The 21,359-nt window shown below is 37.3% G+C and overlaps 1 protein-coding gene across 7 annotated transcripts in view; it reads left to right on the forward strand.

The window, feature by feature from the left end:
• LOC306865490 (RNA binding protein fox-1 homolog 1) overlaps positions 1-21,359 on the forward strand; it is a 148,813-nt gene that overhangs the window by 101,287 nt on the left and 26,167 nt on the right. For all 7 annotated transcript variants that reach the window (XM_079410112.1, XM_079410110.1, XM_079410113.1 and 4 more), the window contains exons 3-7: positions 5,635-5,778; positions 6,855-6,908; positions 7,812-7,904; positions 9,567-9,627; positions 10,975-11,028. In XM_079410112.1, coding sequence (XP_079266238.1) covers positions 5,635-5,778; positions 6,855-6,908; positions 7,812-7,904; positions 9,567-9,627; positions 10,975-11,028 — 406 coding nt within the window. The remainder of the gene's footprint in view (positions 1-5,634; positions 5,779-6,854; positions 6,909-7,811; positions 7,905-9,566; positions 9,628-10,974; positions 11,029-21,359) is intronic.

Consider the following 21,359-nt stretch of genomic DNA (forward strand, 5'->3'; position numbering starts at 1 on the left):
TAAGGGAGGACATGTGTGGAATGGGCCGTACCCGCAAGAGGGCAGACATCTTGCAGAACGGCCCCCTTATGGTGTAGCTTTTGGGGGTCGATGGATGGTTGTTGACTCACAAGTGATAGTGGAGTTTGACTTGGACTGCTAATGCGTTTCATTCCAGTAATGTTGCTATGCTGAAAATAGCTTCATCACTGATGTACGTTATCTCCATGGTTCAGGAAACCCTCAGCGTTGTACCTCTGCAGTATTGTGCAGTTGTTTGTGCATGAGAACATCTTCACAAATGAGCGTGCAACACTCTGAAGCATTGCACGCTGTGGCTTCGGTTTGTTTATCTTCCACAAATGCTTGGTTTTTGTTTTGCTGCTCATGTAAAATCAATAATGCAGCAAAATATGCATTTGTTATAATAAACGATTATTAATGAATCTTTTGATACCAAAAAAGATTAACTGGAAGCCTTTATTGTGTTTGTTATTGTTTTTCCCTCCATGATGGAGTCCTCTGCCAGTGAGAAGAATGCTGCACAGATGGCACGCTATGTAAACTGTCAGCCATATGCATGCTATACACACACACACACACACACACACACACACACACACACAGGCTGTATTTTTACCTGGCACACATCCCAGAATTGATCCAAGAAAGGAATGAAAAATGTTCTTCTCCTTTTAGCTAGGTTTGCTATGTAGCTGGCCATAGTCCTATATACATACATATATATATATATATATATATATATATATATATATATATATATATATATATATATATATAAATAAAATGTGTATATACATTACCTCAAAAGTTTTTAAATAGTAAGGTTTTTTATGTTTTATAAATAAGTGTCTTCTGCTCACCAAGCCTGCAATTATTTGATCCAAAGTACAGCAAAAACAGTAAAAAAAAAAAAAAAAACTTTACTATTTAAAATAACTGCTTTCTATTTGAACATATTTTAAAATGTACATTATTCCCGTGATTTCAAAGCTGAATTTTTATCATTATTACTCCAGTCACATGATCCTTCAGAAATCATTATAATATTCTGATTTGCTGTTTAAAAACATTTATTATTATTGTGTTGAAAACAGCTGAGTAGAATTTTTTCAGGTTTCTTTGATGAATAGAAAGTTCAGAAGAACAGCGTTTATCTGAAATAGAAATCTTTTGTAACATTATAAATGTCTTTATCATCACTTTTGATCAATTTAAAACATCCTTCTTAAATAAAAGTATAAATGTCTATAACCCCCCCCGCCAAAAATAAATAAATGACTGTGACTCCAAGCTATTGAATGGTATAAGCTTTTTATTTCAGATAAATGCTGATCTTTGGATCCTTCTATTCATCAAAGAATCCTGAAAAAAACTGTTTTAAATATTGATATAATAAAAAAAATGTTTCTTGAACAGCAAATCAGCATATTACGATGGCTTCTGGAGGATCATGTGACACTGAAAACTGGAGTAATGATGCTGAAAATTTTGCTTTGATCACAATAATAAATTACATTTTTTAAATATATTTAAATAGAAAGCAGTTTTTTTAAATAGTAAAAATATTTCACAGTATTACTGCTTTTGCTGTATTTTGGATCCAATAAATACAGGCTTGGTGACCAGAAGAGAATTCTTTAAAAACATTAAAAAAAAAATACTGTTCAAATACTTTTGACTGGTATATATTTCCCTATATATATGTATGTATGTGTGTGTGTGTACTATATATATATATATATATATATATATATATATATATATATATATCCTTTTTGAGGAAATTTTCCAGTGCAGGGAATGTGGAATAATTGCATCAGCCGTCATTGATTCATGGGGGAGTTTTTGTTTAATTATGTGTTTGAAAGGAGCATGAGGGACACGAAGAAAACATTAGCCTACTAAATATACATTGCATAAAACTATACGGGATTTATTTATTTATACATTTGTGTGTGTGTGTGTGTGTGAACCTTTCCTAATGCTCTTCTCTCATAACATTGTTAAATACAAACTCCCTCCTGGATCAATGCTGGCTGATGCAATTATTCCACACTCCCCGCACTGGAAAAATTCCTCAAAAAGAAAAATATTTTACTGGCACTTTACACTCCAAGTCCTCACTGTGCTTTGTTAGGTTATCTTTTTCTGTCACACGCTGCCATATGTGTGTCCGTGTGGGCTCTTACACTCCAGCGGCTGTGGGTTTGTGTGTGTGTGTGTGTGTGTGTGTGTGCTCAGAGCACACACCAGCAGCCCTGTCACTGTTTGCCGTTTAGCACTCAGTGTGAGATCAATGAATGGTAAACACTCACAACTCTGTGAGTTCCCAATCAGTAATTGAGTAGGTCTCCCAGGCTGATCCGCTGTCCTCCCTCACATCCCTGTCCTTATCGCTCCATCTTTCCCTCACCTTTCCTTCCCACAGGGAGAAACACAATCTCTGGCTCCTTTTTTTTTAGGCCGCTAAAATCGATCAAGATTGGAAGTATCGTATTGTTTGTTTGAATTATGAAAGCAGGATTTTCATGCCTGTATAGTTCAGCACGCGCTGTGAATGTGATTCAAAATGCGTTTCGCTTGTGCCACCGGCCTCTATTTTAGTCCTATAGATTTATTCTTTTCCCCCCGTCTCATCCCATCACCCCGAGATCAGTCACCATGTCCTCCGGCTTCCCACGGCAACTAGACAGGGCTGAATCGATTAATTGATTTCGGAATCAATTAATTGAGCCATTAAGGCAGCCGTATGCACAGAGCATGAAATGAGATCTTTAAAATGGCACATATGGCCACCGACCGTGCCGTGCCTCAACCTACAGACCCGCTGCATTCTTTCCTATACTTTTATTGAAAGAGCAGTAAATGGAAAAGCATATTTCCAATTATAACACCCCAGTTGTCTCTTCTGCAGAGGCCCGCTTGCCTCACGACGCCATTAAACCGAGCCTCTCGCAATAGGAAAAGTGCAATTTTGTTAAAGCAATAAAGACGGCGCACATCTTGTCAGTTTTACATTGGATGGTTTACTACGCTGCTTTAGCGTTTTATCTTCCGTTTTTCTTTGTTCTCTGCCTTGAGGAGTGGGTGTTCTTTTGTTTATGACTTGTAATAACACAAGACAGATTTTTTTTCTCTTCCACTTCTGCAATCTTTCATGTATTGAAAGACTAGTATTTTTCAAGAGCTCTCTCTCATGTTTTTCCCCCCACCCTTGCGTTTCAGTCGGGTGAGTATATCGTGCCGCCTGTACAAACATTATGATGACACGATATTCATATTTACGGTCCCAGCAAGCCGTTCTTTATTCTTCATTTGAGTTATGCTTTTTTGACTCTTTCTGTTGCCGCTTTTGTCGGAGTCGCCCTGAGCACTGCCTGATTTAAATAACAATGCCACACTCGCACAGACGCACGGTCCATTCCGTTGCCAGTAATTCCAGTGAAGCTTGCTTTAACAGTCCTGAGCATCTGTAATGTCAGCGAGGCAGTTGTTACACTGGGTCATTCTTCTGTTCCAGACAATATGATTTCCAGAGCGCTTGAAGCATTACAGGACAGCTGCAGCAAGCAGAAAGTTAACAAAATATCTCTGGGCATAACTGCAGGCTCGACGCAGAGCCTCCGCTCCCCTTTCTCAACCACCACAAAGGAAAATAAATGCACATAAATTCACATACGTGTGCACATGCTCATGCTAGCACACATAATGGGTGAATTACATTCAAGTGAGCACCACTATGGGCTCACTCCAAAGGGCAGACACTTGAAGTGTTGCACATTTATGAGAGCAGAATCATTCATTGTGAATGAATCATTCTTTTGAACCGGATCTTTTTAATGAAAAAAATTGATTGTTCACAAAATTGACCTGAAGGATTCATTTATGAATTCTTGAATGATTAATTCTTGAGTTCAATTCACTGATTCACATCTGGTTAACATTTCACCGAACGAGAATATTAGAATATTTTATAGAATTCTATAGTATATTCTAATTATTATACAGTAAATTATAATGTAATTTTAATAATATTATTAGTGAATAACAGCTTACATTTTTATCTGTTCATCACACATAAAATAAGACTTTAAAAGACTTAAAATGTACACTGCCATTCAAAAGTTTGAGAAATTAACTTTTGGGAAATTTTAAGAAGTTAACACTTTCGGCAAGGGGCGGGCGCATTAAATTTATTAAATATAAAGACTTTGTTCAAAAAAATAATAATAAATTTAGTATAATTTAATTAAAGAATTCTTTAAAAAATGTCACATTTTCTGTTTTCAGCCATGAGAATAAGAACAATATTTCTTGAGCACCAGATCCACATATTAGAATTATTTCTAAAGGATCATGTGACACTGAAGACTGGAGTAATGATGCTAAAAATTCAGCTTTGCATAACAGGAATAAATTACATTTTAAACAGATATTTTAAAGTGTAATAAAAAGTCTTGTTGAGCATAATATACTTCTTTAAAAACTCATTGTAAGAATGCTTAATTAAAAGCTTCATTATTCAAAAATTATTCATATGAAATTGAAGTGACATACGGCCAAGTATGGTGACCCATACTTGGAATTCGTGCTCTGCATTTAACCCATCCAAAGTGCACACAAACAGCAGTGAACACACACACACACACACACCGTGAACACACACCCGGAGCAGTGGGCAGCCATTTATGCTGCAGCACACAGGGAGCAGTTGGGGGTTCGGTGCCTTACTCAAGGGCACCTCAGTCGTGGTACTGAGGGTGGAAAAAGCACTGTACATTCACTCCCCCCACCTACAATCCCCCCCGGCCCGAGACTCGAACCCGCAACCTTTGGATTACAAGTCCGACTCTCTAACCATTAGGCCATGACTTCCCATATGAAAGAAAGTATGATTTGGAACAACTTGAGAGCAAGTAAACGATGACAGAATTGTAATTTTTGGTTGAGCTGTCCCTTTAAGGGCACAAAAATGCCATTTGGAAGTCGCCCACTGACACACAAACATACACATAGGAGAAAAATAGAAAACAAAGTCTCTCGCTGAAATACAGTCAGACAGAGAAACTCACACACACTCAGGGCTAGGCCGCTTCTCTCCCAGGCAGCAGTCCAGACTGAGAGGCACACAGTCGAAGGGAGCAGCCAGCAGGCATGCGTGGCCAGAGAGAGCAAGAGAAAGCAAGATATAGTGAAGCAGCCATGCCATATTTCACCCACGGCCCCGACCCCAGCACAAAAAACTACGCCTCAAACGTGCGTGTGTGTGTGTGTGTGTGTGTGTGTGTGTGTGTGCTCTACATATGGTTTTTGTATCTGCTTGAGAAAGAGAGGCAGAAACAGGTGGTAAAAGTTTACACCAGTTATATTGTTAAAACAAGGCTTTGCATCTGGCACCCCGGGAATGCCTGGAGGTGCAGGCAAGCCAGACTATACTTCCTGACTGCAGCACCACGATGGACCAAGACGAAAAACACATCAATGGCACGGTCAACACCTGTGTGCAAAGACAGCTGCTTTTCTGCAACTGAAAGGCGCATCTTCGCCTTGAGTTTTTTTACAGTTGGCGCATCAAAATTTACTAGACTTACTAACTGATATTCCCTGATTTCTTTTCCTTTTTCCCCACAGCAGACAGACGATTCAGCACAGACAGACAGCCAACAGCAAACACAGTCATCTGAAAACACAGAAAACAAAACGCAGCCCAAGAGGCTCCACGTCTCCAACATCCCCTTCAGGTTCAGAGATCCAGACCTCAGGCAAATGTTTGGCGTAAGTACCTGATTTCTGTCTTTCTCTCTATTACTTCTATGGCATACAGCAGATAGTGCCCACGCCACACTGTTCTCCTGCTTGTCAGATGGTATTTGAAGTTTGGGTAAGATCTGTGATCTGGTTCAGCACCTTGTTTTGGTAGCTCCATAAGGAAAGCAGCAGGGTTGCTTCACTGGTATAACAGGGCATAACTCAATTATTTATTTGAATATTGAATAGGGGAATTTCATATACTGTATATATATATATATAGAAGCGGCCTAGCCCTGAGTGTGTGTGAGTTTCTCTGTCTGACTGTATTTCAGCGAGAGACTTTGCTTTCTATTTTTCTCCTATGTGTATGTGTGTGTGTATCAGAATTTTTGAAAGAAAGAAAGAAAGAAAGAAAGAAAGAAAGAAAGAAAGAAAGAAAGCAATACCTAATATACCACAAATTGATCCAATGTGACAAAAAAACTTTAGTGTTACAGTACATTTCTATAAAAAGAGTGTTCTTTGTGTTCATTGAACAATCCTAAGAAAATGATCACTGTTTGCACATAAGTATTAAGTGGCACAACTGTTTCCAACATTTATATATTTCTTAAGCAGCAAATTAGCATATTAGAATGATTTTAAAATATATAAAAATACAAAACAGTGTTTTTTTAGTTATTTTTAACAGATATGATTCACAATGCCACAGTTTTACTGTATTTTTTTTATCAAAAATGATTTTGTTAAACAAAAGAATTGTCTTTCAAAAAAAATCTTAGCATCCTCTTGCGTTTGAATGGTAGTGATTACATATCAAATGATTTATTACAATTATTTTAGTAGTTATTACGTGCAGAAACAAAATTATCTTTTCAATAAAGCTTAAATGAATATTACTTAAACCTCTATTTTGGATTTGTTTTTCAGAATAAAATGAAATGCCTTATAAATGACCCATTAAAAGGGTGAATAATTGGTGATTTTTAGATGAACTAAAACATTTAAAACATGTAGCTTAATGGAGCTTGAACTGAAGTGTGTTTACATGTAAAATCAAATTTAGACACTGTCTGATCTGTGTTCTGTTCTCTTTCCAGCAATTTGGTAAAATCTTAGATGTTGAAATCATATTTAATGAACGAGGATCAAAGGTACGTTTGTGAATCACTTCCTTTGCATGCTCTCATTCTTGACCAATTAGAACAGTCCAGTGAGTTTAGAGGCATAATGTTTATTTAAAAAGGCAAAATATCCAGTGATGCATTAGTACCTGTACTGTACAGAATAAATGCTTGTTGTAGTCATGTTAACGTATGTAATGCAATCTCATATCAGCTGCTGTGCTAGAGTTATTAGTGCCCTGTTCAATGGAGTGTGTTGAAATGTGTTTGGCACTTGTCTTTGTTCTGTTATGGTGTCAAATGAAGAACATTCTCCACTGAGCTCCGTAATTGACAGCGTTATTCACTGTTATGACACTTAGCATCATTCCTGTGCACAAACAATTTTCTTTATTGAAATATGAATTATGTTCTTCTGTTCCAGCTGGGGGAGATAATGATGCATGTTAACAAGTCCTGTAGTTCACAATCCTTTATCGTTTGTCTTATAAGTTGATTTCTTTCTTTTTTTGGCCTTTGTAATGACTTTTCTTTATGTTTCATTATACAGTGTTAAATGACAGCATTTATTTTATTCCACTTTTTTCCAATAGATTTTGTTTACTCTAAGACTTACTAAAGGTATATCCCTTTGTTTGGTTTCTCTCTCTCTCTTTTTTTATTTCATTAAGTGACTTTACGTTCTTAGACGAGCTATTTCATTTAATTTCTCCTCAGTGGTTCTAACAGAACCCGTAAATTATGGTTAATCTCGAATGCTTTGCATGGTGCAGGAGAAAAGAGGAGGAGAAAGAGAGAGGGGTAAATACAGCAGCAGCTGTTTTTGTGTGTGAGAATGGCAGAGGTAGAGCCACAGTGGATTTCTTGGGTGTATGACTGAATTAATAATGTGCATGTTGTTCTCCCCCCCTCCCCTCTCCCACCTGCATGCAGGGTTTTGGTTTCGTAACTTTCGAAAATAGTGCTGATGCGGACAGGGCCAGAGAGAAATTACACGGCACGGTGGTAGAAGGTCGTAAAATAGAGGTGCATGTAACAAATATTTCCCTTCTCAATTGCTTTTTATTTTGTTTTATTCATTTGTTGTTGTCGTTCTTGTTGTTATTCTTGATTCTGTTTTGTGTGTCAGTGTGTGCCTCACTCTCATCTCACTATTTTAGACGCATCACTCGTCTTTTCCTGTGTGTGCTCCTCTCTCTGTCCCTCTTTCCCTCCCTCCCTCCCCACATACGTTTCAGTTATTCTAAGATCTCAAATCAGATATAATACGGTGCTCGCCGTTTTCTAATTGGTTTGGTTTTGTTGGCATTCACTTGTGTTTATTCGGTTCTTTTCTGGTTTTTTTTTTGTTTTTTTAAAGCATATTTTGGCTTAATAAGCAAACGGGTGCAGTAAGTCATCAGGCAGAGTGCAAACAGCATTTGTGTGATGATAGCCAGAGGCCTTATTGCAAAGTTGACAAGGGATCCGCTCTTAAAGCGGCCCGAAGTCGGCAGCGCTTGTTAATTGGCCTGAAGACACTGCTATTAGACGGAGCTGCTCTCAAACACAAGCCTTTTAAAATCTACAGCTCAAATTACACTTACTTTACAGTCTAGAACAGTCACTGAAGGTGAAATACTGTAGCAAAACTGATCTGCAGGTCTGCAACGAAAGTGGGCATCTTTATAGCCGATTCCCATTTGACAGTTGTGCTTCTTTCTTTACTTGATTTTTTTTCTTTTAAATTTTAAGAGTTATTCGGATGTGGTGCCGTCTTTAAGTAAGATGTTGCCTATTTTGCCTTCTCATTTTCCCCCCTTTTCCAATGGTAGCTGGTAGGCCCCTCACCAAACTCACTAACCGTGGTAGCAATACATACACACGCGGGCGATGGCGGCGAATGGTAAGTGGAGAGAGCCATCTGCCATTTCACGAACTCCGCGCTGATACCTCGTGACTGTTTTTTGACTTGATGTTGAGTTTCTTGATGCTGTTTTCTCTTGGTACGCGTGTTACTTGAGTGAACATTTAGCTTCCTGAGAGGCTCTGATTGGATTGAACTGAATCGTGCACATCCTACTCAGATTCTGAACTCCATGATTATGTTAAATAATGCACCCTCTTTTATATTCTTTGTTAGCTGTCCTTTCAGCTTGAATGATTTTCTTTTGTTATTACTTTTTTTATATATTTTCCTTTCTGATTATTATTCTTGTGATGAAGCACAAGGCTCTTGGAGTGTTGAATGCTAAATGTTGCTTTGTTTTCCGACTGTACCTCAACTCTGAATGTTTAGTGTATGTTGCGCAGTGCCAAACTTTTTTTCTTTCTTTCCATTCCTACGTTTTCTTTCTTTTCTTTTAACCTAATCGTTCCCTCTCCACTGCATGCTGTCTCATATTCGATGCCTTTCATTTGTTGAGTGCATTTTGTGTGTTTTTATTTTAATTTTTTTCTCTATGTACTCCTTCAATGTGATCATTTTTTTGATGACGCATGCTGACGAGTCTTTTTATGATGAGACTATTGCATATATTTTCTTTGCTTTATATGTCTTACCACTTTTCTTTAACTGTTTGTTATGATCTGTAATCATTTTGAAAATCTTCACTGTAATGCATGCAATATTTGTTAAAACAATATTTTCAGTAATTACAGATTTAGCTTCAGTATGTTTCTTGCTCACACGCTTCTGTTTGTGCTCAGGTTAACAATGCAACAGCACGGGTAATGACGAATAAAAAGACCGTCAACCCATATGCAAACGGTAAGAACAAGTTTCATTAATATTGCGAAACTTCGTACCGTTTTCTGTTATGTTGTGATGGAGTGATATACAGTGTTGGGAAGGATACTTTGTAAATGTAACAAGTTACAGATTGCAAGTTGTAATAAGTAGTGTAACTATTTCAATTACTTAAAGTAATGTAACTGATTATGTGATTACTTTTTGATTACTTTTTAAAATTTCTAACAAATGTATTCAACTGCTAATCATTTTGAAATATTTAAAGCAGGCAGGGTTAACCGTACAGTAAGACTCAGCACTGATGTCAGACTTTCAAAATCTGTCATCACTTGAATTAAGGTTATAATAATTTCATTTTAAAACGCAACCACCAAAAAATCTGACTTTAGCACCTCTTTTTACTTTGAGATTGTTCTGAGGTTAAATAAAGATTTAAATCACAAGATATAGCCTAGTTTAATAGCTATGATACTGTTTTTGAAATTAAATATTTGCATATCTATGACTGCAAACACTGGCATCTAACAATGCTTTAAAAAAAACTGTTAATTTAAAAACAATAAAGCATATACATAACACCAAATAAAATAGTTATAATAATTATAGTTATAATAATAATAATTTATACTAATGTACAAGCTACATGAAAATTTTGAGTAAAAAGTTGAATTGATGTTCCTTTCATGTTTGGATAAAACCTGAAGATCGTGTTCTCCAGTATAATTTGAAAATTATCCAAAGAGCATCTTGTGCAGTTCAGTGTCATAAATGTACTCATTTAATTAACAACCTAGTAGCAGTGCAGAATATTAAATATTTCATATTCATTTAATGCTTATTAGCATGCTATTTTCGACCTTAGACTAAGTTTGTAACTTCACAAGCAGGAAACTTTTACTGTCTTATTCACAATCAATAGCTTTCTGTGGCAACAGACCTCACAGATTCAAACTAAGTTCGCAAACGTAATTTCGGTTTTCTGAAAATGTTTTTCACTGCAGTTCTCTTCCTCACCGAAAAAGTTTAAATGGAAGTGAAATACCAACCGAGACAACCTTTTAGATCTCAGTTGATATCACTGAAATCTCTCTCTTTTTTGTACTTATGGAGGGCTTAAACAGACAGGCCATTTGTAGAGGTTAGAATCAGAGAGAAATCTGTCAGACCGCTCCGTGCCCTTTCCTTACTCTGGATGACAGCAGCGCTTCAGTGTGGTCAGCCCTCTACTGACATCATTACACACTGGCCTGGAGGGTCTAGTTAGCCCGAATCCATCTCTATGTCTTGTGTAGGATCAGATGTAAATTTTCAGCAGTGCAGACTGAGGTGGCTAATATCAGATCTCCCTCTCTGTCTTATGTCTAGGCTGGAAGTTGAATCCAGTCGTGGGTGCAGTCTACAGCCCAGAATTCTATGCAGGTGAGTGGAAAAGAAACTGGCTCTGTAATTCGTAATATCTTTAGTAAAAAGATTGGGTATGCATGTTATGTAATGATGATCATTTTGGATTTTTGGACATAAAATAGCTCTAACAAAAACAAGAATTTTGACAAATGTAGGGAAGAATGCCATGGGAAATGATCAAAAGCAGGTTTTTTTTTTCTTAAAAAGTAAAAAATAATAAATTCATATATTTGTAAAATGTATTAATTGCTCTATTTGTAAATGTAGAACTCCTATAAACTAAAATGGACCAAATCATTATCATTTATCTTCACCTTTCTGTAGATTTTCTGAACATATGAAGCAAAAATCAAAATTGTGTTCTTATAAATAAACACAATCATATTACTATAAATGCTGCAAATTAATAATTGCACAAAGCATCAAAGTAACACTATCATTGCGATAAATGCATTTGCATTTAGGGCTAATGGGCAGCTTCACTAATGTGCTTTGTGTGTGTGAAAAAGTTCTCAACCCACATGCTCTGAATCATCTGTTTATGAACACTGCAGAAGATATGAAATGGTGAATTACTCAGATATTAGATATGATATTTTCATATTCCTTTCAAAAAAGCAAGTTTGAAAAAGCTCACTGTTTTCCTGTTATATTATTTTATTACAATATATTGGACTTACAGTGGCTCCAAATAGTATTGGCAGCTTAAAGATTTATGAATCTCATTGCATTAGAGAAGTCACTGGGTGAAAAATCAAAGTGCCATTCATTTTGAAGAAAGAAAGTGCACTTTTCACGCTAATAATTAGATATTTCATACTAAATGCAATGAACTACACTAGTAGTTGCTAATAAAATTACCTCAGAAATGCAAAGTTACTTCTGAGAGAATGGCATCATTTGTTATAGATGCCACTTGCACAGCAGACAAAAATAAGTAGTAATAAGTACATTTTGCTAATGTTTCCATTATATTATGAAAACATTATATCTGAACATTCCGAACATTTCAAAAATATTTTTAAAAAGTGTTATTTTGCTTATGCAAACGTCAAAGGAACATTACATTTTATAATGGGAACGTTACTTTTAAATGTTCTTTGAACGTTCTGAAGCAAGTAGTGACATTTAAAAAATGTTTCAGAAATAAAACATTCCATGAGCAATGTATAAGTAATGTTTTTGTGCTACTGCTTTGAGAACATTAGTAAAGACAGGTAACTCTGAACAAACATCTGTTAACATTGCTAGAAGAACGTTTGTTCCTAACTTTGAGAGAATGTTGCCAGAATGTTAACCAAAATTCTGAGAATGTTCCTTGTTAGTTGGGTGGTTTGAAAGGAGTGGGTGGTAGAATGAAATTCCAACATTTTAAGTGTGACTTAGAAGTGTCCAGATACTTGTTGGGTCTTTGTCAGTGCTGTTCAGTTTTTGGTTAAAAATATCAACCACAAACAAGCAGAAAATTGTAGCGGTTGTTGTTTAAGTGCATTATTTGATGGAGGCATAGTTCTGGGCCTGGTGTTTTTAGGTGTGTATAACGGGTGACCTTAATCTATGGGCTCTGGCATAGGCTTGAAAGAGCTGACAGGCAGGAAGTGATAATTCTAATCACCCAAAGGGCCTGTTTCACAATGTGCATCTGTGTTCGCTGGCCTATTGGCAAGAGGCTCCAACACGTCATTGTCACAACTGCAAACACGGTACACATCTTTGAAAACATAATCCAGAAAGCTTCCAGACCCCCAGGGCTTCATTTAATTTTATGGGCCTTTGAAAGCGAGCAGGTTTCGTTGGTTGAAACACACGCTGAACTCTTTTTCTCTCGTTTTCTTCGGCCATCTCCTCCTCAACCTTGGCCATCCCAGCCTCTGACCTTCCCTAAACATCATTACCTCCTCCATTATATGGGAAAATATCGAGATTTTATGATAATAGGAATAAACGGGAAGGCAAAATTATTGAGGTGATGGTTAAATCTAATTGTCTGTCGACACAAGGGCATCAAAGGGCTGAAATATATTTTAGAAATTAAAATCAATATTTTCAATTTCTCTAGACAGTCGTTTGCCTAATTCAGCGCACATTCTGTTAATTACAAAATGGCTCATTATTGATTTGCTTTCGTCTCACCTTTCAAGTGTCCAAACAGCACACATCTCATTAAGGTGTGAATGTTTTGTTCTTTCCAGCGCTCACCGTTTCTTTTTTTTTAGATCTTTGTCTTAATTATAATTAAAGCGTCGTTTATACGCCTGAATTGTGGCAATATTGGAAAACGCCTCAGATCCTTTCGTTTGTCTAACGGCTGAAATAAGCATTGGCACGTAGTTGCTGAGATTACAGAAAGAAATACTACACAGTGCGATTGAGCGTGAATTTGAATGGTGACTAGTAAGCTAGAAAGTTACCTATATGAACAAATATCCTGAAGGACCGGGATGGAAAAGGAGCGTCTTTGATTTATGAGACAGTCAGATGTGTGACGTGAGGTTGGTTTCTAAACAAGCCTCAGCGGTCGCCACTCGAAGCTGCTCTCACCTGTGGCAGACTGTTGATTTAAGATAGCTTTGATGTTCATTAACAGTTCTCCGGCTGAGGGGAATGAAAGCTATCAGCACAAGGCTGAGGGCTGACCAACGTGCCAGACCTCGCTTGTCTGCCGGGCTGATCTCTGATTAAGTGTTACGCCTGACGGAGATTGGGATGTTTGAAAATTAGACTTCCAGCAATTTACGCCCAGAGATTATGCAAATTGAGACCATCTCTGACCACAGGAAATCTGAGGCTCTTCTTTAAAGATGCACACATGCACACTCTGTCTTTCTCTAATGCATGTGTTTTGTTCAGGAAATGAGTTCACACATGAGCAAGGTTAAAAAGATGCAGCTCTAGGAATTATTTTTTAAATTCATATATGCTGCCTGCTAACAAAAGACAAATATAAGGGTGTTTCCTCAACTATGGGCACTTTTAGAAGATGCACGTCTGACAGCCATACTTGTGCACGGACACAAGCATCATAAGAGAATTCTGTCTCATTTTTGTTCCTGAACCAACAATGTAATTTCTATCACATATCAAACTGGTGTATTTTGTTTTCCTTGCTAAGGTAAATTTAATGATTAGCATTGTGTGTATTCAAAATGCACACTTGAGTAATGTTTTAATATTTTTGCACAATTTGACTATAACTATGCAAACTTGTAATTGCAGCTTTTGAAAAGTCAGATATAAATGTGCAATTGTGAGGGGAAAATGTCTGAATTCTGAGAGAAAAATGTTTTTCTTTTTTTTTTATATATTTCATAGTGGCAAAGGTGTTCCATAATCACAGCCTCATTGGAAATGGTGCACAATAAAATATTCAATTTAAAAAAAAAACTAGTAGTGCAGTGAATTCAACCATTTTAATTGTGACTTGTCCAAATACTTTCTAGGGCCCATACTATTTACAAGCTTTTGGTAAAAATATCATCCACAGAGCAGAAAAATGTAACGGTTTGTTGTATATTGTAAGTGCATTATTTAACTGTGTTTTTTATCGCATTATGCAATCAAAATGAAATTATGCAATTCCATTTTCCATGTGACATATACCTTGATTTTTCTTTGTTGTCTTCACACATCATATTTCATATTTCAGCTCAAACGTGATCTTTACTTACACTGTTGTCTCTTTGGTAACCACATACACATAAATATAAATAGTAAAATAATAACAGGTACTGTATAAATAGTTTATTTTTTCACTTTAGATGAACTATATATATATGTTTTTAGATGAACTATATATATATATATATATATATATATATATATATATACACATCTACAGTCGTGGTCAGAATTATTGGCACCCTTGGTAAATATGATCAAAGAAGGCTCTGAAAATAAACCTGCATTATTAATCCTTTTGATCTTTTATTTAAAACAATCACAAAAATCTAACCTTTCATTGAACTAAAACAAATAAAAATGGGGGAAAATCTAATGAAATAATAACTTATGAAATAAATGTTTTTCTCAAATACACGTTGGACACAATTATCAGTACCCCTAGAAATTCTTATGAGTAAAATATCTCTGAGGTATATTCCCATTCATATTCACAATTTTGAGCAATCCAGGGTGATTATGAACATGAAATTATCCAGCGATGGCTTCCTGTTTCACAGAAATATATATAGGAGGGAAAACAAAGCCCAAATTCCCTTAATCATCCATCACAATGAGAAAAACCAAAGAATATATTTCTGATGTGCAGCAAAAGATAATTGAGCTTCACAAATTAGTGAAGTTATTTCCATCATCAGGGCAATAATTAAGAATTTCCAATCAACATAAAATGTTACAAAACTGCCTGGAAGAGGACGTGTGTCTATATATCGTCCTAATGCATGGTGATGAGGAGAGTTTGAGTGGCTAAAGACTCTCCAAGGACCACAGCTGGAGAATTGTAGAAAATAGTTGAGTCTCGGGGTCAGAAAACCTTGTCACCAGAAATCCAGAAAATTGTCAAACAGCACCTACATCACCACATGTTGTTTGGGAGGGTTTCAAGAAAAATTCTCCTAGCTCATCCAAAAACAAACTCCAGCATATTCAGTTCTCATATCTCATACTGGTCACTGGAAGTTCAACATGGCACCTCATGGCAAAAAACTCGCTGAGGATCTGAAAAAAATAATTGTTGCTCTACATAAAGATGGCGTAGGCTATTAGAAGATTGCCAAGACCCTGAAACTGAGCTGCAGCACAGTGGCCAAGACCATACAGCGGTTTAACAGGACAGGTTCCACTCAGAACAGGCCTCGCCATGGTCAACCAAAGAAGTTGAGTGCACGTGCTCAGCATCATATCCAGAGGTTGTGTTTGGGAAATAGACGTATGAGTGCTGCCAGCATTGCTGCAGAGGTTGAAGGGGTGGCGGGTCAGCCTGTCACAGCCTGCTCAGACCATACGCCGCACACTGCATCAAATTGGTCTGTATGGCTGTCGTCCCAGAAGGAAGCCTCTTCTAAAGATGATGCACAAGAAAGCCCGCAGAAAAACAGTTTGCTGAAGACAACCAGACTAAGGACATGAATTACTGGAACCATGTCCTGTGGTCTGATGAGACCAAGATAAACTTATTTAGTTCAGATGGTGTCAAGCGTGTGTGGCGGCAACCAGGTGAGAAGTACAAAGACAAGTGTGTCTCGCCTACAGTCAGGCATGGTGGTGGGAGTATCATGGTCTGGGGCTTCATGAGTGCTATGAGGGAACCATGAATGCCAACATGTACTGTGACATACTGAAGCAGAGACTGGGCCGCAGGGCAGTATTCCAACACGATAACGGCCCCAAACACACCTCCAAGACGACCACTTCCATGCTAAAGAAGATGAGGGTAAAGGTGATGGACTGGCCAAGACCTAAACCTTATTGTCTGTGGGACATCCTCAAATGGAAGGTGGAGGAGCGCAAGGTCTCTAACATCCACCAGCTCTGTGATGTCGTCACGGAGGAGTGGAAGAGGACTCCAGTGGCAACCTGTGAAGCTCTGGTGAACTCCATGCCCAAGAGGGTTAAGGCAGTGCTGGAAAACAATGGTGGCCACACAAAATATTACCACTTTGGGCCCAATTTGGACATTTTCACTTAGGGGGTGTACTCACTTTTGTGGCCAGCGGTTTAGACATTAATGGCTGTGAGTTGAGTTATTTTGAGGGGACAGCAAATTTACAATGTTATACAAGCTGTACACTCACTACTTTACATTGTAGCAAAGTGCTATTTCTTCAGTGTTGTCACATGAAAAGATATAATAAAATATTTAGAAAAATGTGAGGGGTGTACTCACTTATGTGAGATACTGTATATATATATATATATATATATATATATATATATATACACATATATATTGTGTGTGAATGAAACTCAACCCTCTGAGACATGAAGTGCCTACTATTTGAAGAAATGCACACATAAACGCTCACACCATCCAGACGTCATATGTTTCTCTGCACACACATACACACATTCATTTATTGACCTCAATTTCTCATCTTTAATGTTTATTGGCAAAGAAATAATTGATCACATATTGGTAAACTCATTTCCTTAAGTGAGAGGAGAGAAAGGGTGACTTCTCTATGCCTAACATTCAGATTATTGAATTTTCTGAAGAAACAGACTCGTTTTGGCCGAGAGAGTTTCAGCCATATGAACTGAAATGGAGTATGTTGGGTCGTAATGATTTAGAGGGTGATTTGTACTGACTGACAGTTTCGCAGCGCTAATGTTTCAGTGTTTTAGTATGACATCATTGTCCTTGCTCTCTCTCTCTCTTTGATTGAGTCCTGACTGAACGAGAGACAGTGGCCGCCTCTGGCGCTTTCAACGTTGCTGGGCTTTTTTGAATTCACAAATACTAAATGATAAGTTTGAAAAGTGACTTGCAATTAACAGAGTGCAATAGAAGAATTTGAGAATTTGCAAAAAGACAGCAGCAAAATGGAATTAATTTGTGCAGATAGGCTATCGTAGAAGACAACAAGCAGCTTTTAGCGGAAGGACGAAGCGTTTTAAAGCAGAATGAAAGCACTTTTGGTGGCCGCTTCTGTGTACATTGAACGTTTGAGATTGCATTGTGGGAAGAAACTATTTGAAATGACCCCAACATGTGTACAGAGGTGATTAAAAATGTATATTCACTAAGACTTGAAATGTGTTTGAAAAGACTGCTTACTGTGAGATTACATACGTTTGAATTATAAAGCTACCAGTTGGGGAGGGCCTGTAGAGAACAGTATATAAATAGTGACTGTCTACTTACATTTTTCTTAAAGGAAAATAACTGTAAATTTAATAGGGATGGGTCAGCTAGTCATCCAACAACTGGCTAGCTGACTAGTAATCTATATTTTTTATTTATTTATTTATTTTATTTTTATTTATTTTTTGCAAATGAGTGGTGATAATCAGAATCATTCAGAATTTTCCCCACCTTAAATTTTAACTTTTATTTTTATTATTTTTATTTTTATTGATAAATTGTAATCATCATTGATCAATCATCATCTAGTGCTGTCAAACGATTAATCGCATCCAAAATAAAAGTTTTTGTTACATGATTTATGTGTGTGTACTGTGTACAGTTGGGCAAAAAAGTATTTAGTCAGCCACCAATTGTGCAAGTTCTCCCTCTTAAAAAGACGAGAGAGGCCTATAATTTTCATCATAGGTACACTTCAACTATGAGAGACAGAATGGGGGAAAGAATCCAGGAAATCACATTGTAGGATTTTTAATGAATTAATTGGTAAATTCCTCGGTAAAATAAGTATTTGGTCACCTACAAACAAGCAAGATTTCTGGCTCTCACAGACCTGTAACTTCTTCTTTAAGAGGCTCCTCTGTCCTCCACTCGTTACCTGTATTAATGGCACCTGTTTGAACTCGTTATCAGTATAAAAGACACCTGTCCACAACCTCAAACAGTCACACTCCAAACTCCACTATGGCCAAGACCAAAGAGCTGTCGAAGGATACCAGAAACAAAATTGTAGACCTGCACCAGGCTGGGAAGACTGAATCTGCAATAGGCAAGCAGCTTGGTGTGAAGAAATCAACTGTGGGCGCAATTATTAGAAAATGGAAGACGTACAAGACCACTGATAATCTCCTTCGATCTGGGGCTCCACGCAAGATCTCACCCCGTGGGGTCAAAATGATCACAAGAACGGTGAGCAAAAATCCCAGAACCACACGGGGGGACCTAGTGAATGACCTGCAGAGAGCTGGAACCAAAGTAACAAAGGCTACCATCAGTAACACACTACACCGCCAGGGACTCAAATGCTGCAGTGCCAGACGTGTCCCCCTGCTTAAGCCAGTACATGTCCGGGCCCGCCTGAAATTTGCTAGAGAGCATTTGGATGATCCAGAGGAGGATTGGGAGAATGTCATATGGTCAGATGAAACCAAAATAGAACTTTTTGGTAAAAACTCAACTCGTCGTGTTTGAAAAGAATGAATGGAGCCATGTATCGTGAGATTTTGAGTGAAAACCTCCTTCCATCAGCAAGGGCATTGAAGATGAAACGTGGCTGGGTCTTTCAGCATGACAATGATCCCAAACACACCGCCCGGGCAACAAAGGAGTGGCTTCGTAAGAAGCATTTCAAGGTCCTGGAGTGGCCTAGCCAGTCTCCAGATCTCAACCCCATAGAAAATCTTTGGAGGGAATTGAAAGTCCGTGTTGCCCAGCGACAGCCCCAAAACATCACTGCTCTAGAGGAGATCTGCATGGAGGAATGGGCCAAAATACCAGCAACAGTGTGTGAAAACCTTGTGAAGACTTACAGAAAACGTTTGACCTCTGTCATTGCCAACAAAGGGTATATATGAAAAAGTATTGAGATTAACTTTTGTTATTGACCAAATACTTATTTTCTGTCACGGTGCACACAGCAGGGAGGAACAAGGAACACGGAGACGAGGATGTAACTCAAATAATATGTCTTTAATGGAGACATCACGGCAAGGCAGACACAGACAGGAACACCGGGGAGTAACGAGTAGACCAGACGACATACCACAACACAGGCAGGACTTAAATATCAGGGATAATCAGACAAACACGGCTAGACTTGAATTAACTAATAATCACATAGGATGAGGACAGGAAACAAACCAAATATGGACATGGAAACATAGGGAGCACGTGGAAACACAAGACACACACAACAGAGGTCTGACATTTTCCACCATTATTTGCAAATAAATTCTTTAAAAATCCTACAATGTGATTTCCTGGATTATTTCCCCCCATTCTGTCTCTCATAGTTGAAGTGTACCTATGATGAAAATTGCAGGCCTCTCTCATCTTTTTAAGTGGGAGAACTTGCACAATTGGTGGCTGACTAAATACTTTTTTGCCCAACTGTATATTTATTATGTATATATAAACACACATACAGTATATATTTTGAAAATATTTACATGTATTACATGTATTTACATGTATATATTTATATTTATATAATTTATATTACAGATAAAGATATTTAATATAAAAACATAACATATTTTGCTTAAATATATACATGGATGTGTGTGTATTTATATATACATTATAAATATACACAGTACACACACACACATATATTATGTAAACAAAAACTTTATTTTAGATGCAATTAATCACGATTAATTGTTTGACAGCACTGATATTTCAAATTTATTTACTCATTAATAATTTTCATCGTTTCAGATTTCAATTTATTTCATTTTATTTTCAGTAGAAATCATTGATAATTTAGTATGGACAAACCCAGCTATTGGGTTGTTTTGACCCAGTGATTGGGTTACTGCTCAGAACCGCTGGGTCAAAACAACCAGGTTTCTGGGTTTGTCCATATCTCACTCAGCACTGGGTTGTATTTATCCCAGCATTTTTTTTTTGAGTGTTCTTTCTTAATTTGTATGATTTTTTTTATATATATTTTTTTTTTACTTCTGTTAATTATTTTTATAACTTTTGATCCTAGTTTTCAACAAGCTGTAGAATTATCCGTGCTCAATACACAGTGCATTTTACATTATCTGAAAGCTGTGAGATTTGTCTAATCTCGAAGCGCATCTTGTTTATATATGCATCTGTAAAAGAGCTTCTGCGGTTTGCTGCACTGTGTAAGGTTGCAGAGCGCGATGCACAGGGCAACCAAACCTCCTGCAGTGTTTATGAAATGTGGGCTCTGCCCACCCGTCAACCCCCCCAAACACTTCCCACACAAAAGCCAATGAGAGAAAATATTGCGCTACAAAGCAGTTGTACACTTTTATGACTTTGATGCGGAGGCTACCTCCTGTCGGCCAGAGCATCTGCTTCACTGTAATCGCTCTCAAAGCAATAAAACGGACTAACTCTCCTGTGCATCCCCCCGGAGCTCACTGCTGCTGCTGGTGCTGCACGCTCCCATCTCTCATTCAGCGGCACTTACTGTTGCTCTATCTCGCTCTCTCTCCATTTTCATCTAGCCTTCCACCCTTCATCGTTCTAAATGAAAGTGCATAGTCTAAGTTGTTTATCCTGTAAATATTCAGGCTAAATACATCTCATATTTATTTTCCTCAGGACACATTCTACACATCAAAGTGAAGCTCTTGCAAATATGCAAACATGTACGCAGCATATTTCAAAAATGACTGTCAGATGGGCTGCCTGGCATGAAAGGAGAAAAGAATACATGATGTGACTAATTAATCTTTCTTTTTTTATGCATTTTTATATATATTTACAGTGGTGTGAAAAAGTGTTTTTTCCCTGAAGTTTTCCCTTCCTGATTTTTTATTTT

Source organism: Barbus barbus (assembly GCF_936440315.1).
Source record: "Barbus barbus genome assembly, chromosome: 4".
NCBI lineage: Eukaryota > Metazoa > Chordata > Actinopteri > Cypriniformes > Cyprinidae > Barbus > Barbus barbus.